At 46.6% G+C, this 15,316-nt stretch overlaps 3 protein-coding genes across 3 annotated transcripts; 1 reads left to right on the forward strand and 2 right to left on the reverse strand.

Annotated features, from left to right (window-relative positions):
* Nucleotides 1-1,425: 1,425 nt before the first annotated feature.
* On the reverse strand, nucleotides 1,426-2,800 carry F4817DRAFT_318736 (uncharacterized protein; the record flags this gene model as incomplete). Its single annotated transcript, XM_049300952.1, has 3 exons — nucleotides 1,426-1,948; nucleotides 2,060-2,606; nucleotides 2,656-2,800. The coding sequence occupies 3 exons, from the start codon at nucleotides 2,798-2,800 to the stop codon at nucleotides 1,426-1,428; spliced, it is 1,215 nt and encodes a 404-aa protein (XP_049156158.1).
* A 7,882-nt stretch (nucleotides 2,801-10,682) lies between these two features.
* On the reverse strand, nucleotides 10,683-11,566 carry F4817DRAFT_318737 (uncharacterized protein; the record flags this gene model as incomplete). The annotated part of the gene is made up of 2 exons (XM_049300953.1): nucleotides 10,683-11,217; nucleotides 11,373-11,566. The coding sequence occupies 2 exons, from the start codon at nucleotides 11,564-11,566 to the stop codon at nucleotides 10,683-10,685; spliced, it is 729 nt and encodes a 242-aa protein (XP_049156159.1).
* Nucleotides 11,567-13,222: 1,656 nt separating this feature from the next.
* On the forward strand, nucleotides 13,223-14,098 carry F4817DRAFT_360733 (uncharacterized protein; the record flags this gene model as incomplete). The annotated part of the gene is made up of 2 exons (XM_049306314.1): nucleotides 13,223-13,925; nucleotides 14,025-14,098. 2 exons carry the CDS (start codon nucleotides 13,223-13,225, stop codon nucleotides 14,096-14,098), a joined length of 777 nt encoding a protein of 258 aa, XP_049156160.1.
* Nucleotides 14,099-15,316: the final 1,218 nt, after the last annotated feature.

Raw genomic sequence — 15,316 nt, forward strand, 5'->3', positions numbered from 1 at the left:
GGTCTGGCGTGGTGGCACGTGACCCTGTGGGATGAGCGGCTAAATTTCGGAAAAACGATATAAGGGGATGGGATGACATAAGGGGGGATGACATAAGGGGATGACATAAGGGGATGACATAAGGGATGACATAAGCATGAGCTTCGCTAAAAGTCGGGCTCTTGTGGTCCCCACAAGGGGGGCCCTCGGTTTAAGATTGGCCTCTAAAACGTATTAAACTCCAACTTCGCCCATCTTAGGCTAGGTATTCGCTATTCTCCAATCCGGCCGTGACCTCGGCAAAGTAACCCCGATGGACTCCGCCGCGCCTTAAGCTAAGTCCGAAAGAACATTACAGCATCCCATCACCATCACAATCACCATCACCATCACCATCAACTCGCATTTGTGGTGGGGACCGGTCGCAGCTGAAGTGCCCAGCCTATTAGATGCTGCCATCGTCTCGTAATGTCTCAAAGGTTTTTGGCGACCCCAAATTAGCCGCTGTGCATATTATCGCGTTTATTCAAAAGCTGCAAATGACTCAAGTGCCGTACACCAGGTTACTACCTTAGGAGGTACCTAGGTTAATGTATTTAATAGACGATGCTTTTTCGTCCAGAATATGGCGGGGTTCCTAGTCGCAAATTCGATAATATCGTAGGTTGCATTATCACCTACGGAGGCGGCACGTTCCTGAAGATCCCTAATTCCCTGTCACGAAAGGGGGGAACATGACAAGAAATTACCAGATCCTATTGAGATATGTCCGGGGTCCCCCGGTCACCGGTATAATCTGACCACTGCGCTAGGTACCGTACCTAACGATATTCACCATCTTCTCTCCAATATTTCTCTCCTCAACCCTTTCAATAGTCACATCTTGGTATGCAAATTTATAAATTTGAGAAAAATTGTTTCTTCTATTAGCCTCTCAGGCCCGAAGGTAATTTTCCTGCGTGGAAATGTGTTTTGTATATCGCTTGTATAATCCGTGAGTTCATGCCTCGGGTATAAAACCCACCCATCCAAGGACGCCATTCCTGTTAACACCCCCTAAATCCTGTCTCCCCTCCGTCCATCCATCCATCCATCCCTCACTCCAATGAACCTAGCTCAACCTTGCAGGTATAAAACCACCCCAATCAAAATTAAGTAAAACGAGACCGACATTTAGTGTATGCAGGCCAGGAGGAGCTTCAAATATTGTGCTGTACAACCAATCCATGCGCGCACATGCAGCATGTATCGTTTAGGCATGACAGGCCCGAAATAGGCACACATAAGCCTAACATGATAGACACCGAACTCCCCGTATTAGGTGAATACAACCAGGAATTGTAAAGCGAGTAAACCCAATATCGAATCAGAAAACACAACAACGTACAATCCGCATGAGCATTCATGAATTCGTAGTAGCCAAACAAAAACCACGAGTAATTGAGGTTATTGGGCCTCAATCTTGGAATGGCGACCTGTAAGCTCCGCGGCCCAACTATCATCGCCGTCGACGATGGCGCCGCGCTCGAGAAGTAGGGCTGCCATATCAGTGCGCCCAGCCATAACGGCGCGCTGTAGTGCCGTATAACCCGCGCTATCGCGGCTGTTGACGTTAACATCGTAGCGCTGGAGGAGAAGCCGTAACGTGTCGATATGACCGCCTGCGACGGCGAAGTGTAGTAATGGTGCCGTAGTCTCCGGAAAGGATGAGTTCTGATGTTGTATATCCGTCATGCTGTCCACGACGCTGCTGGCGGACGTCAAGAATGCAGACGCTAGAGATGAGGTGCTAGGTCGCCCGGCATGGCCCGACTTTCGGTCTAGCGGCGACCAGCCCGCAGGACTATTAAGATCCGACTCAGGAGACGTCGCGTATGCGTTGGCGCTATGCGCAACGCCATCATCGAGAGGATACGCTGACTCCGCGTGGTACATGGACATGTCTTCCGGGTTGTTGTAAACGTTAAAGCTAGCTCAGAGTTAGCTGGATATAAAGGCACGCGAAACGATGAAACCCCCAAGTTCGCTCTGCTAGGGTTTTCGAGTATTCTATATATTAGGAATCGCGGGATTAGCTTACCTTGTCGACACGCGAAGTCCATCACTACTATCTGCTGCAGCTCCTTGCCCCCATGGCATAGGACTAGCGCAATTCGATGAGTAGATCGGTGGTATACTGTGGCTCCGGAGATGGTGCTGGTTTTGTATGGGTGCGGAGGAAATATTAGTTGTGACAGCACGCGCCCGTCTTCCCGTTGTAGGTAAATCCGACACGACATCGTTAGAACCGTGGACTTGGGAGAAATAAGATGCTGCGTCGAACCCGAGCGGGTTTTCCCCATCCGTCGTGAGACCCAGTCCGCTCAGCTGTTCCGTACCCGAGGCGTGAGGCCAGGACTGCAGATAATCGCTCATCCTCCGGGAGCCATTGGGCGTCGTTACCGATGTCACCGCATCAGCATTATGAGCGTGGATATCTCCTAGGCTAGATGGACTCCTCCCACCGGAAGGGAACTCATGCTCGGGTGGTGGCGTAGTTGAGGGATCCGAACTGATAGACTGCTGAAGCTGCTGCAATTGCTTTTTCAACTTTTCTACTTCTTTGGTTCGATCTCTCATATTTCGCCCTTGATATCGTTAGCCTCGAGTGGGGCCGTAGTTAGAGGCATAACTCACTATATGCTCGTTGGGCAAGACGGTTCTGAATTTTCCTCCTCTCAGCTGCATCGGGCAGATTCCTCCAGTCCTCGTCAGGCTTCATCAGATCCACATACGACGTTGTCAGCGGTCGACCGCTGCGGGGAGAAGCTGTTCCTGACATAACGAGAGACGATAAGATATAAGGCTAGTGCTGGTTATAGCAATGGCGACGATATGTAAAGACGGCGACTTGGAAAATAGAAATAGAGAAGAGATTAAATGTGACGCAGGCCGTAGACGTCTTGTATATCTTCGACTAAGGTGTAGGAGCTCAGCACATCACGACCCCTAAGGTGCGAAAGTAACACGGGACTTAATTAACAGCAGTACTGAATCCAGTAGGATCAGACAGTAGTGCTGATGGATTCCTTATGTCCTAATTTGTCTGGGAAGGCCCGCAGCAATGGGGAATAAATAGCATTAGAGAAGATTGATCGAAGCCTCCGAGCCCGGTAACGAGATGACAGACGCCTCCCCCCAGTAATGTATCCGATCTCGAGGTGCGTTCAGCTCATAGGCCAGGACAGGGACTAGGAAACATGACGAAATGACCAGGTATCCCGGTAGCTGATCAACCCGCATAGGCCAGGGATGATTGTGTTGGGACTGCAAGGTAATAACTAAGGTAGTAGGTGGCCAGCCTTTTTTTGTCTGTTACGCGGCTTGATAGGGTTGGTTGAATAAGGGTTGGTTATCGAGAGCCCCCAGAAGACTGCCTTCCGGACACGACGGATACCCTGTGCAATTTACAGGCTAGACCACGGGAGATGTGACCCGCCAAGACCCATTCCAGCCCTTGACTAATGAGCTGTATGAGCTTGAAAGAAGATTAGCTCGGATGTCAAATGTCCTGCAGATGTAAGTGATGTATTGGGGCAGCTCTCCGCGCACCTCAATCATACGCAGGGGTAGGAAGGTACACATAACCATCGCCCATTGTGGCTTGCTTCGCCTCAGAGCTTAAGAGGAAACGAAGAGGAGTGGGAATGTACACGCCCCCAGCAGAGGCCAATGGGTGTGCACTTCAGAAAATGCATGCATCTTCGTAACGAGCTCCACGCATCTTTGGCTTAGCGGCACAGCGAAAAGGTCCCCTTTTCCTTGGCGTCGATCCTACATCCGCCGCCACAAAACCCGTTACGGCAACTCCATAACCTAGGTACTCTGTGTTCTGTGTGTGTCCTGTTGCTGCCGACGTTTCCTACGCAAAACAAAAACCCATTGGTTCCAGGCGTAGGAGGTCGAGATAGTTTACACCTGACCGTATCCTGCTATCGTTATAGGTTGATAGGGCTTTCTAATGGTAACATTGTCACAATAGCAAGATTGCCGCAAGTTTTTGCGAATCTGGCGCCATATGTGGATCAACCCTAGCCACGATGGTATAGAGTTTTATCATATCATCGGGTTATTTGGTTACCTGCCTTGTATAGTCATCCCGTGTTACTGTTCCTGATCGATAGACACGAGACACTGCGATAGCAGATCTCTCGGGCTGATAACATATGTAGTGTCCGCGGGCTAGTGGGCGTGGCGCTGCCAACGACTTGTCAAAACGCAAGAATTCAAATCGACCGACACAGACTTCTGCACGTCATCTGCCACCCGGAGATCAGTCCTTCCTCTTCAAGTTTAGACAGTGGGTGCGGGCACCACGGAGATGCGTATCGGGGTCGAACGGGGGTTGTTAGCCTACCCGTCTCATTGGACGATGTCTCATGCACCCCTGCTCATACCCTGGGAGAGCCAAAATCCTCCGCCGTAGCCACTGCCAGAGGCCTGGGTATCTATGTATGTACGCGCTCGAAGCTGTACGAGGGTGCGACGAGATAAAGTGCCCAGACCCAGGTTTCCGTGGTAAGACGCCACCGGTGTGACGGCAAAGTAGTCCCCTACTTGTTTTCTAGGAAGCCACTGACGTTATCAAGAACATTCGAAACAACATCAAGTCTATAGAGGTTCGAGATAATGAGGAGAGAGGCCGGCATTGAAATGCTACGCCGTTCCCAGTTTCCCTCCGTGGTTAAGCATCGTAGTAGGATACCCCTAAGTCTATTTCTCGGCACGGGTCGAAAGTGACGTTTGGTGGCTACCGTACATGCACGCCGGTAGTTATAGCTTAGATTGAAAAAAGAGACAGGCGCTGGGTAGTAACGAGATGATCGACTCGGGTGCAGCCGAATACAGTCATTGGATCCAACAAAGGTTCAGCTTTGGATCGAGCAAGAATATACAATAGTGACGGTTATGCAGATGTAACAAATGCATACATCAGCGAACCCAAGTATCATCTGAATGGGCTGGGTTGGGGTCAATTCATGGAGAATCGATGAGCATATACCGGTTGCGTTCCCGCAGCGCATCCCCAGACAGCAGCGCATCCAGGCTCCAGCTATCGATGAGACGACTTGTCTCATGCTTCTTGCAACAAAGATCTGCAAGGTCAAAGTGCCTTATCCAATAATATGAGAGCAGCTTGAAGCAGCTTTTTCGAGTTCTGAACGTAGAGATATAGCTGGCCGACTACTCGACTGCCAGATCTCGAATAGATTAACTAGACTACTAGTCGGCAGACAGTTACCAGCAGCTTGGGAAATAGATACTAGGCTCTCGGCGAAGCGTGGAAGTAATTAATTTTCAAATTAGAGGCCCACGACCTGTTCCGGTCATTTGGAAAGGCGGGCGATTGTACGTACTGATATTGGTCACATATCAGAACGCAAAGTGTTCGCTGCGACTATACGGTAGCATGTTAGCCGTTTGGCGGATCTGCAGCAGGGTTTGGCTGAGATGTAATAGGGTCGGTATATAAGAAAAATCCAGGGTCCCCTCCGAAGAACCGGATGGTCTGGTAGCGGGACTATCTGGGGAAGAGAAAAATGCATCGCCACTGCGACGAGTTAAAATCAGCCGGGGGTTCTCGCCTAAGCTTCGAGAAAAAAAGACAACCGTCGGCCTCGCAATCCGGACGTAGTTGTGTCGCCGGATCTTTAACTCGTCTCAGGAACTGTCCCTAGGAGCTATACATCACCATACGTAATATTACGGTTTAGAATGGCACTTCCCAATTCCGGAAGGAATCGCGATGTTCATCTAAAGAGGCCAAGAGCGAGCAACGATGCTGTAGCGCAACTTACGGCGGGCATTCGCCATGATCGGCTTGGATAGACATCAGATCCCTAGGTCTCCTCTAGGTCTCCTAGAAGCTAATGTGATGGAGCTCTGGATGAAGATACGGGCGAATATTGGTGACGTGCTCAGTATAGGAAAGCCGGGCATCGGACTTTTGACGAGTTTGGACTTTTGTAAGCACACTTCGTATCACCTCATCAGCTCGAAGCTCGAAGAGTCAAAAGATAGACGATTTGGAGGTAACAGTCGTCAAAACCAGCAAACACAAGCGAATTGAAGCGGGGGCAGACTAAGCACAGGACCTTCAGAGGGATGACGGAAGAAGGTTTTGATCCGGTAACCACCACATTTTTGGAAAAGAAATGGTATTATGGTATTAGGCAATGCTGTGACTTTATCGTGAGTGCCAGAAACAAATGTGATGTGGTCTGTAACGAGAAGGTAACGAAGAAACAGGGTGTGAACAAATAGGACAGGTAACCCATGAGATGCCACAGCGTGCAAAGAATCGTGAATCGTGCAGAGAGTTCGTTGCAAAGCGTGGCAGGTGAAAAGAGCAAGTTTGTCTTGGCGTTGAGATATGATTGGAAATTCCCGGTGGCTGCCGGAGCTAAGAGCGAGGGGGGGGTGGGGTAACAACCTTACTGCCTTAGCTGCTTACATACATAGAAACCCCTAGCACAGACCATTATAGGTATCCACATATCCACATATCCACATATCCACATATCCACATCCCACATTTGTTGAAGGTTATCAGGGTTATCTAGTCTATGTACCTAAGTACCTCTATAGATCCCTGAAAAAGGTAAAGGGGGGGGACCCCTCTTTGTCAGAAGCTGGCATCCCCCCCTTTGTCCAATCTTTTTATTATACACTAATCACTTACCTACCTTCACCAGTTACCTACATGTATGTCTCGGATTTACTGCCAATGGCTATTCAGCGATTCCGACGGATAGTAATATTCTAATCGCCGGTTTCGCGACGACTTCTAATATTTTACTAGTAGTGTAAGCATTGCTCATAGTTAGGTAAGTAACGTAGGTCATGAGGTTTTTGTTTCTAGGTTTGATATGTTGTGCTTCGGCCGAGTTTCACACCGTTGGGGTTTAGGATTCGTACCCAAGTAGAATCCAGTTTGTAAGTGATTTGTTACGAGCCTATCTATCTCCTATCTCCCGAAGTCCTCCAAAACGTGCCCAGGTAACATGCAGCTAGAATATCTCCGCTAGGTATATCGTGAACTACACGCGAACTCGATAGCCTAGCGGGGCGTAGGATCGCCTAGTCCAAGGACTTACATAATAAAGATCCTTCTATAATCAAAGCAAGGCAGACTAGGCTATACAACCCACAAGCTTCGTCATAGTCTTACGAAGTCCCTTGCCTTACCAGACTTGCCTTACCTAATATCACGGTTCACAGTTAATACATTACTTGTCTTCAACACGAGGCGACGCGGGAGGCGCAGCGCCTTATGAACCTGGCCAGCTAGCTGATCACGATAGTCTCTAACCGGGCCCACGGCGCTAGGATATAGCTTGTGGAGCTACTATATTTTATATTAATTCTCCACGCTTAAGACATTGAGTATAGTATAGAAACCTATACGCTAATAGAACACGTGGAATTTTAATTGATGCTTAATATAGATCGAACTATCAAAGATACCTAATATATCACAGTAGTACAAGCATAAGACATTTCTTTCAATTTATTCCATGTCCTTGGCATGACCTCAAATTAAGCCTCGAAGCTATAGCGTAAGTCATTTGACATGGGAGGGGTGTGTGGCGTCAAATAAACTAGGTAGTTGCAGATTCGCTTCACCGAATCTATCTGCCTCTGAAGAATCTTTCAACTGAATCCCCGTTCCGACGCTCCCCCGGTTCCCGGTCCGGTTCCCGGTCCCGAGGCGTCTCAGGTTATACAATATCTCGAACATTAAAATTCACATTACAGATACTATTTGGCTATTTATAACCCTCTATTAAGACAGGATGGATCTAGCTTCGCAAATTAGGCACCATTCGAGCGACGCCACAACGTCGGATTGGGAACCGACATGTAAGCTATGCGTGCTGTCCATTAATCACATCAGTTGTGTGACTTATCCCACGCGACGAAAACGCCAAAGGTCGGAACCGTGCGGGGGGACGCGTCGGGCCGCGTCTGAGTGCATGGCAGCCACTCCGGGACCGACTTCAATCCTTAATGTGCTCTTATTTGGATGCATATTATTGGAGCCATCCTCTTCCGCAAAATTAGGATTCGGGAATAACAGTGAGCCAGGCAAATATACCTCCTTAAAGGAGCTTTGAATTTCTTCAGATACTCATGGATCCTCATCACGAGCGGAACGTAAAATTGATTCTCTACCTATAAGCGCCTGAATATTCATGACCTTCACCTTCCTTCCATACCGGGATGCCGGCGGGATCGAGCTCGGATTAGAGCCAAATACTTTACATAGGGTTCTCTCCTTATCCCTACTGTTTAAGTTGCACTGGAAAAGTACTGGGATACTAGGTATATAACACTTGGAAGGGGGGATCCTACATTTTTACTACAGGAAAGATATAGCTAAAATTATTCCCAAGGAAAGTATCACGTATAAGGCGTAATTGCTCGTTAGCAATTACGGCGTCGTTTTTGCGACAGAAAGTAAAATTTAATAATTTCACCAAGAAATAGAAAGAAAGAAAGAGCTGCGCTTACATCAGATTGGTGTAGAGATGAAGAGTGAGATGAAGAGGGTAGAAATTACTTTGTTGACTACCTTCAGGAGAACTGCCAGCCCCTGTCTCTATCCTTAAGGAGCATATTTCACCATCGGGTGGTGGCAAACTCCTATCAATTTCATCAAATAGCATTTTGCATTTCCCCGGTTCTGGTTACTATATGTACACACAGTAAAAAGTCTCGAACCACTCTAATAATCACAAGCTCGAGTCATCTACCGTATCATGTCTTCGTATGTATCTAGACTTATTTCTCGACGAGTATTTTTTACACTTTAGATTACTTCCACGTCATGCTAACTACTAATATATTTTACCATTCATAATGAAGAGAACACCTAGAGCTAGGAGAAGAAGTCCGAATCAGTAATTTACGAATATCTTCTACCTAAAGTACCTCTGTAGACAATGGGTTTTAATGATAACTTTATCATCCCTTCTCGTTGTTAGGCTCTTACATGTTCTAAGACTTGTACTAGAGTAGCGAAGAGTTCCTGTACTGATAGGGGTATGAAATTAGCTTAGAACATGTTCCCCGGCAATACATAGCAATACATCAGCCGTCTGGGTATAGCAATGCTAGATACCTAAGATACCTTGTTCGTTCTATATTAATTCCAAATTTAACATCTCTGGTCACAAGCATTTTCACGGTAACAGACTTTTATCGAGCCCTGATCGAATAATTTAGTATATTAGATTAGCTAGGTATTGTTCGATTCGTAGTACTAACTACCTTAGGTGCCTAATGTGCCTAATCCAACATAGGAGGCCTCAGATGACTGTAGGCAATTCGACATTCCATTCAGTTCCTTATAAAAGTATTTCCATAAAGAGATATAATAGACAAAGCTATAATGAGAACGGGTGCCAAGAATGATATAGTGAGTACTGGATCGGCCTTATAACCGAGTATAGAAGCATGTGGTATGGAATTGATCTAGAATCCTTGATTGAAACATAAGGTTCGACAAGATGGTATCCTTGCAGGCAACCCCCACGCTCGCGGCTCATATGAGACGAGGCATATAACTTAGATTCCCACCTTCACAATACGCCATATCTACGTTATATCTCGCCTTACTATATACGAATATGGCAGGAAGGAGAGATTTATAGTCATATACCTAGTAAAGGCGGCGACATTGGCTGAAATAGGCAAAATTAACATAAAGCCAAATAGGAAAGACAAAGTGAAAGATTTACACATGCTAGGTAAATCGAGCACGCGAAATTTGGGCTTCCCCAGTAGTTCTATCAGGCCGCGGGCGCCTAGCTTATAATAGCTTATAGCATATACCACTCCCGCGGCGGGGGTAGCGACGGGCCCGTTCCCTAGTCGGGGTAAACCTCCATGATTCTTCGTTTTCCATGAGCCTCATACAGGCCAGGCTAACACTAGCTGCCGCAAGAACCAGAGACATAGTAAATTTGGAAATGATGCGGCAAGATTTCTTACACATGTTCGACAAGTTCGTGTCTTCGGTTGTGCTGCTTACTCTGGGCTAAGCGAAGGGGGGCGATATCGCTAAGCAAGAGCTGAGCTGTGAAGAAGATACGGAATTGCTGGAGGGCACACAAAAATTCCACCTACCTATAGGGCATTTTTGATAATCATGACTAAACGATTTTCATCACGTAGTCAAATGTGGCGAAGCTCGAAGCCCGTTGCGGAAGGAGGGAAACACAATGCCGAAGCACGATCGTGATTGGTAACGGGAGCAGCCAGTTCAGGGAAATTCATATTCAGAGTAGTATCCTCGGAATTAAATCAAGACGCGGAAAGACGAAAAACCGACGAATCTGGCCCAGCGCCCTATGCTATCTGGTCGGCCAATACTATCAAAGCTATAATCAAGAGAAGCGAGAGAATATTGTTGCTAAGTAAAATGAATCTCAGATCATCGCATATGAGCACCTCTCACTCGAAATAGTCATCCCTATGCCGTTCGCAAGAACCGTTCAGTGATCCCAACGGGTTCCAGCAGATGAATAACGCAGTATACCAAGAGTGCAGTGTGATGCTCGATATCTGATAGAAGGTCTGTATATCATCACGAGTCAGCGGACCTTAAGAGAATTCTTCTTGGGGAATAGGTAAGACAAACCTTGAGATTCATGAATAACTTAAAAGTTAGTCTGCATAGCCTCGGGGTCGTTCTCGGGTGCTGTGTCGACATGGCCAGCCTGGATGCTATCCTCTGCGTCGGAGGCAGGCTTAGTAGCCATCTCGGAGTCAATTGCAGACTTCTTCTGCGCCTGCGACGCATGTGAATTCTTAAGCTTAGGCTTCGTAGGGGTCTCGACATCTTCATTACCATCATCGCTTTCGTCATCCGCGGCTTTGACGTTGGACTTCTTCATGACGCGGCGTTTAGTGGCTTTGGCCGGCTTCTGCTCGTCTCCGTCGGAATCACCGGGATAGTCGTCCTGCATAGCGTCTTCTGCAGCTGCTTTGGCGCGTTTGGTTGTCTTCTTTGCAACTCGAGCCTTCTTGGCCTTAGTACCGGTATCATTTTCGGCGTCGGGACCATCCATGGAAGCTGCCGTGCGCTTTCGGCCCTTCGTGGGAGTCTTAGCAGCTTCGCTACCTGCCTGTGAGTCCTCTTGAGGGGTGGGGCAGTCTTCAAGGTACTGCTTGCGGAGTTTCTGAAACTGATGCCTATAAATGAAGATCAGACACGTTTCGTACTCGTGAGTATAGACGCATAGATGTAGAAGCTAATCACCCCCAACTATCCCCATATATATAATGCTGGTGCAATGTACATATCGAAATGCGTAGTTGAGGTAGATACCAGACTAAGCCAGACTTACTTGACAGCCGGAAGGGTGTACTTGCCACCAAATACCTCCTTGGCCTTTTCAGCAATAGCCTTCCAGCCTTTGACAGCTAGTTCCTTGTTCTCTTCCTGCATGATGAGAAGGAGGAGACTCGCATTCTCGTCGGAACTCCACTTAGTAGAGTCCCCGTTACCAGCAGTGGCAGACTTGGCGGTCTTGTTAGACATTTTGTGACGAAAGTGTTAATGGAGAAGGATAGTGTAAAGAGGATACGACTGGCACAGAATATGTTAGTAAGACTTCACGTATTGCGGAGGAGGTGTACTCCCAGATTCCTACTCTGGTTGTAGAGGCAGAATAAGGGACAATCAGCAATATCGACAGTAGTTTCAAGGCAAGGGATTGTGGTTCTAGGGCAGGGGGTTATTTGGTGAAGGTCTCTGTTTCAGTTGAAGTCGGGCGACATCTACCTTTCCAAGAGACAACGATAACGAGGGACAGCTTCACGAGATATAAAGGGACAAGTACATTTTATTCTTCGGAACGCGGTAGATGGGATAGTGTATGAAGGGTTTAGTAAAGATCACGAGAGATAGGATATGTTGATTGCACAGGTGGTGTTACCTAAGGAAGGATGGCGAGGGGAAGGGATTGATAGATACCTACCTTTCGTAAATAGTTTGGGTATCAGATAAAATACCCAAGTAGAGTTTACAGATGAAGAAGATTTTATCTTCAAGAGATGAATGTGCAAAGTTTGGTAAAAAAGAGGTTGGTTGGTTTATGTCAAAAGGTAGAAGTTGAGGTTGATTTGGTAAGAAGACAAGAACGGGAGTACACGAACATGTAAATACCTGTTTAGAGCTGCTAAAAACTGAGGGAAGTTACGCAAGGAAACCGCAAGCCCGGTGATAGTTGCTCCTTCTGTTGCTAAGGACCGGACGATATCATAACCCCAGGCAACCACAAAAGGAGGTGCACAAGTCAAGCTACGCCAAACATTTTAATCATCCACCCACATCCGCAGAGATTTACCATTATTTGGTTTTTCTTCCTCTTCCTCTTCCTCTTTTCCTTTTCTTTAAAAGGTTCGACTAAGTGCCTCCTTGTGCTCTTGTGTCGATCGTACTGGTCGATGCACCTGGTCACTTATCCTCTATCTACAATTTATCGATTCAACAAAACATCTCTCTACCCTAGGTAGCCAAAGTTTTCTTCACTTCCCGCACATTTCCTCGTCGACTCAGGAAGAAAACTACAAGTGCAAATTTCAAATTCGGATATTGGTAAGTCCCACCTAATCATCACTATACATCCCAAACATCATCAGAAAAAAAAGAAAAGAAAAAAAAAACAAAGGAAGAAAAAAAGAAGACAGAGTCAATCGGAACTAATCAGGCCAAAACAATAGAAACATTAGTTCTCAAATATCCCCTTGAACCAAATCTTCAACTTCGATTTGGCATTCCTATCTAGTCATCTAGGTAAGCATCTAATCTTTTCAAACTCACACACTATAGTTGTACTCTCAACGCAATTCCCTTTACACTTCAACACATTCACAACCCTATTTTTCCACATTTGCTCTCCCACACTACTTCCCCCTCTCTACACTCGCGCGTGTACTCTCTTCTACAACTTCCCATGAGTTTTCTCCTCATCCTTCATTTAACAAACCTTGCCCAAAACGCGTCTCGGCTAACGGTCGTATCGACTAGCATTAAGCTCCTCACCATACAAGCTACGGCTTGATCTAAAAAGGATACTTACTTGCCCACGCCCTTCAGTTGTGCCAATGTAAGTCCCCATTTCTCTCGCCTATCCCATTAGGCTTAGCTGAGGTAGCCATTTGCTACCCACTCAGGTTACTAATTTGACCATAGATGGCTTCCAAAGCACTCCTAATTGAATTCCTTCCTAAAGAAGGATTTCAATGGTCTACCAACAGCGGGGCTCATTTCATCCGAAATGACCAAGCTCGTAGGGTTGTTCGTGCAATGAAATTGGCAGGGCGACGTCTCGATGAATCGGTCTGTACAGAATACATTGCCCATCTTTTCAACACCGCGAAAGACATGGTACATCGTTGCCGGGCATTTGACCCTCCTTCCTTCTGGGAATTTGTTAGCCGCCGTGTCTCATGGGCACAACGTATTAGCCCAGACGATCTGTACGACCTATCGATTCGAATCATCTCAGCCAGACGCATCTTTCTCGATCAAACGGATTACTGGGCGGATATGAAAACGGAGGGATCCAAGGACATCCCGGACAGCTACCTCATCCGCGTCTTCAATGAGGCCAACACGGCCGTGGACAGCTTTACCAGTGCAGTGGTTGATACCTATAGAAACCACACGAAAATCAGAGAGAAGTACTATCCCAAGTGGACCGATGACTCTGACAACGAAGGGACCGCTGAAGCAACCAAGGCGAGGTCCCTCAAGAATCGTGAAGCACCTCGCAATCCTTCTACCGACGCGACTGCAGAAGACCAAAGCAATGGTCTAGAAGGCGAATATGAGGAAATGGTTGAGATGGTCGAAAATGTCCAAATTGTCGATAGAATGGACGAGGGTGTGGACGGTGAGATGGACGAGATGGACGAGATGGACAAGATGGACTTTGAGATGGACAATTGAATAAGCAAAATAATCGGCGAAAGATACGAGGGGGCTGATGAAGTCGGCCTGGAGATGCAAATTCCGGAGGAAGGTGGATTTGCCCATACTATAGCTCTCTCCTTTCGTTTCCGCTAGAGGTTTGCCTCCCAACTTCATGACTACCTCCTACGGATAGCATATCTCAGTAGTCGGTAGCAAATAAATTACTCGTAGTATTATTATTTACACTATGTCCAATACATTAAGCCGCCAAATTTAGATGCGGCTGTGACTTCTACCACTTAACAGTGGAGTAAATTTGAAGGCTGAAGATCCTAAATAATAGTTGCAAATAAATTATTTAGGTACCTGTGGAACTATTCTTGTATTACAGGACGCATTGTTGATCCTTGAGGACAACGGAGCAACCTCTTGCTTTAGGTACCTATGTATGTAACCTTGGCGCCTCGCTCCTGCCTTTGATGCCTTATTCGTGACTGCCTTGATACCTAGCAAGTGCCCACAACTGTCCACAACTGCCAGGTGATATAGATCACCTGGCAACAGTACCTAAGTTGTCATGTACGTACCTTTAGTATGAATAGGTTATAATTATAATTAGAAGGGCAACTTTCACTCAAGAAGGTCGGCCTTCGGGTTGGGGACTTCTGTCACTCTAAGGATTATTTGGTCAAGTTGGTAGACCGCTGAACTTTCGGCTGCAGACGATAGTTCGATCCTGACAAGGGGCAGGTTTTCTCAGCTCAGAGCTTGCACCCCCAACTCAAACTTGGGTAGTTAAAGAGTCGAAATGATTTACTGTGATGCCTGGAGGAAGATCCACGACTAACCTTGAGAGTTATCTGAATGACTCTTTGGGCGTACTGGTGACAACAGGGACATTCTAGGATATGGACTACTAATCACTCCTAACATTTGGATTGCAATAGCTCTATTTTTTTTTCTGCTCCCCATCATTCCAAATATTCCAGATAAATTTAGTTATGTTTTTCATTCCTTTTTCATGACAACCATCCTTTCCATTTCTGCGCGACTTGGACTGTACCAACTTATCCCCAGTAAACAGATAACCTTCGAGGGTCAACTAACCCTTCCAATTGCACTACCTGAATTACCGGCAAGCTTGGAGTAATAATCTCTCGTATGCTATAAATATTTTCATTACATCGAACATAGGGGAAATTTCTATTGCGAGGTGGGCGTAGAGGGTACAGAAACAACCTTGTTATTCCACAAGATTTTCAAAGCCAAAAACTACACATGGAGGCTTGTAATTATGCGTAATAAAAGTATCCTTCAATGTAGATGCATCATCGAGAACTCTAACAGCGTAAACGCTTATGGAAAATAAAA

The sequence above is a fragment of the Daldinia loculata genome, assembly GCF_022478755.1.
Source record: "Daldinia loculata strain CBS 113971 unplaced genomic scaffold F4817scaffold_50, whole genome shotgun sequence".
Lineage (NCBI taxonomy): Eukaryota > Fungi > Ascomycota > Sordariomycetes > Xylariales > Hypoxylaceae > Daldinia > Daldinia loculata.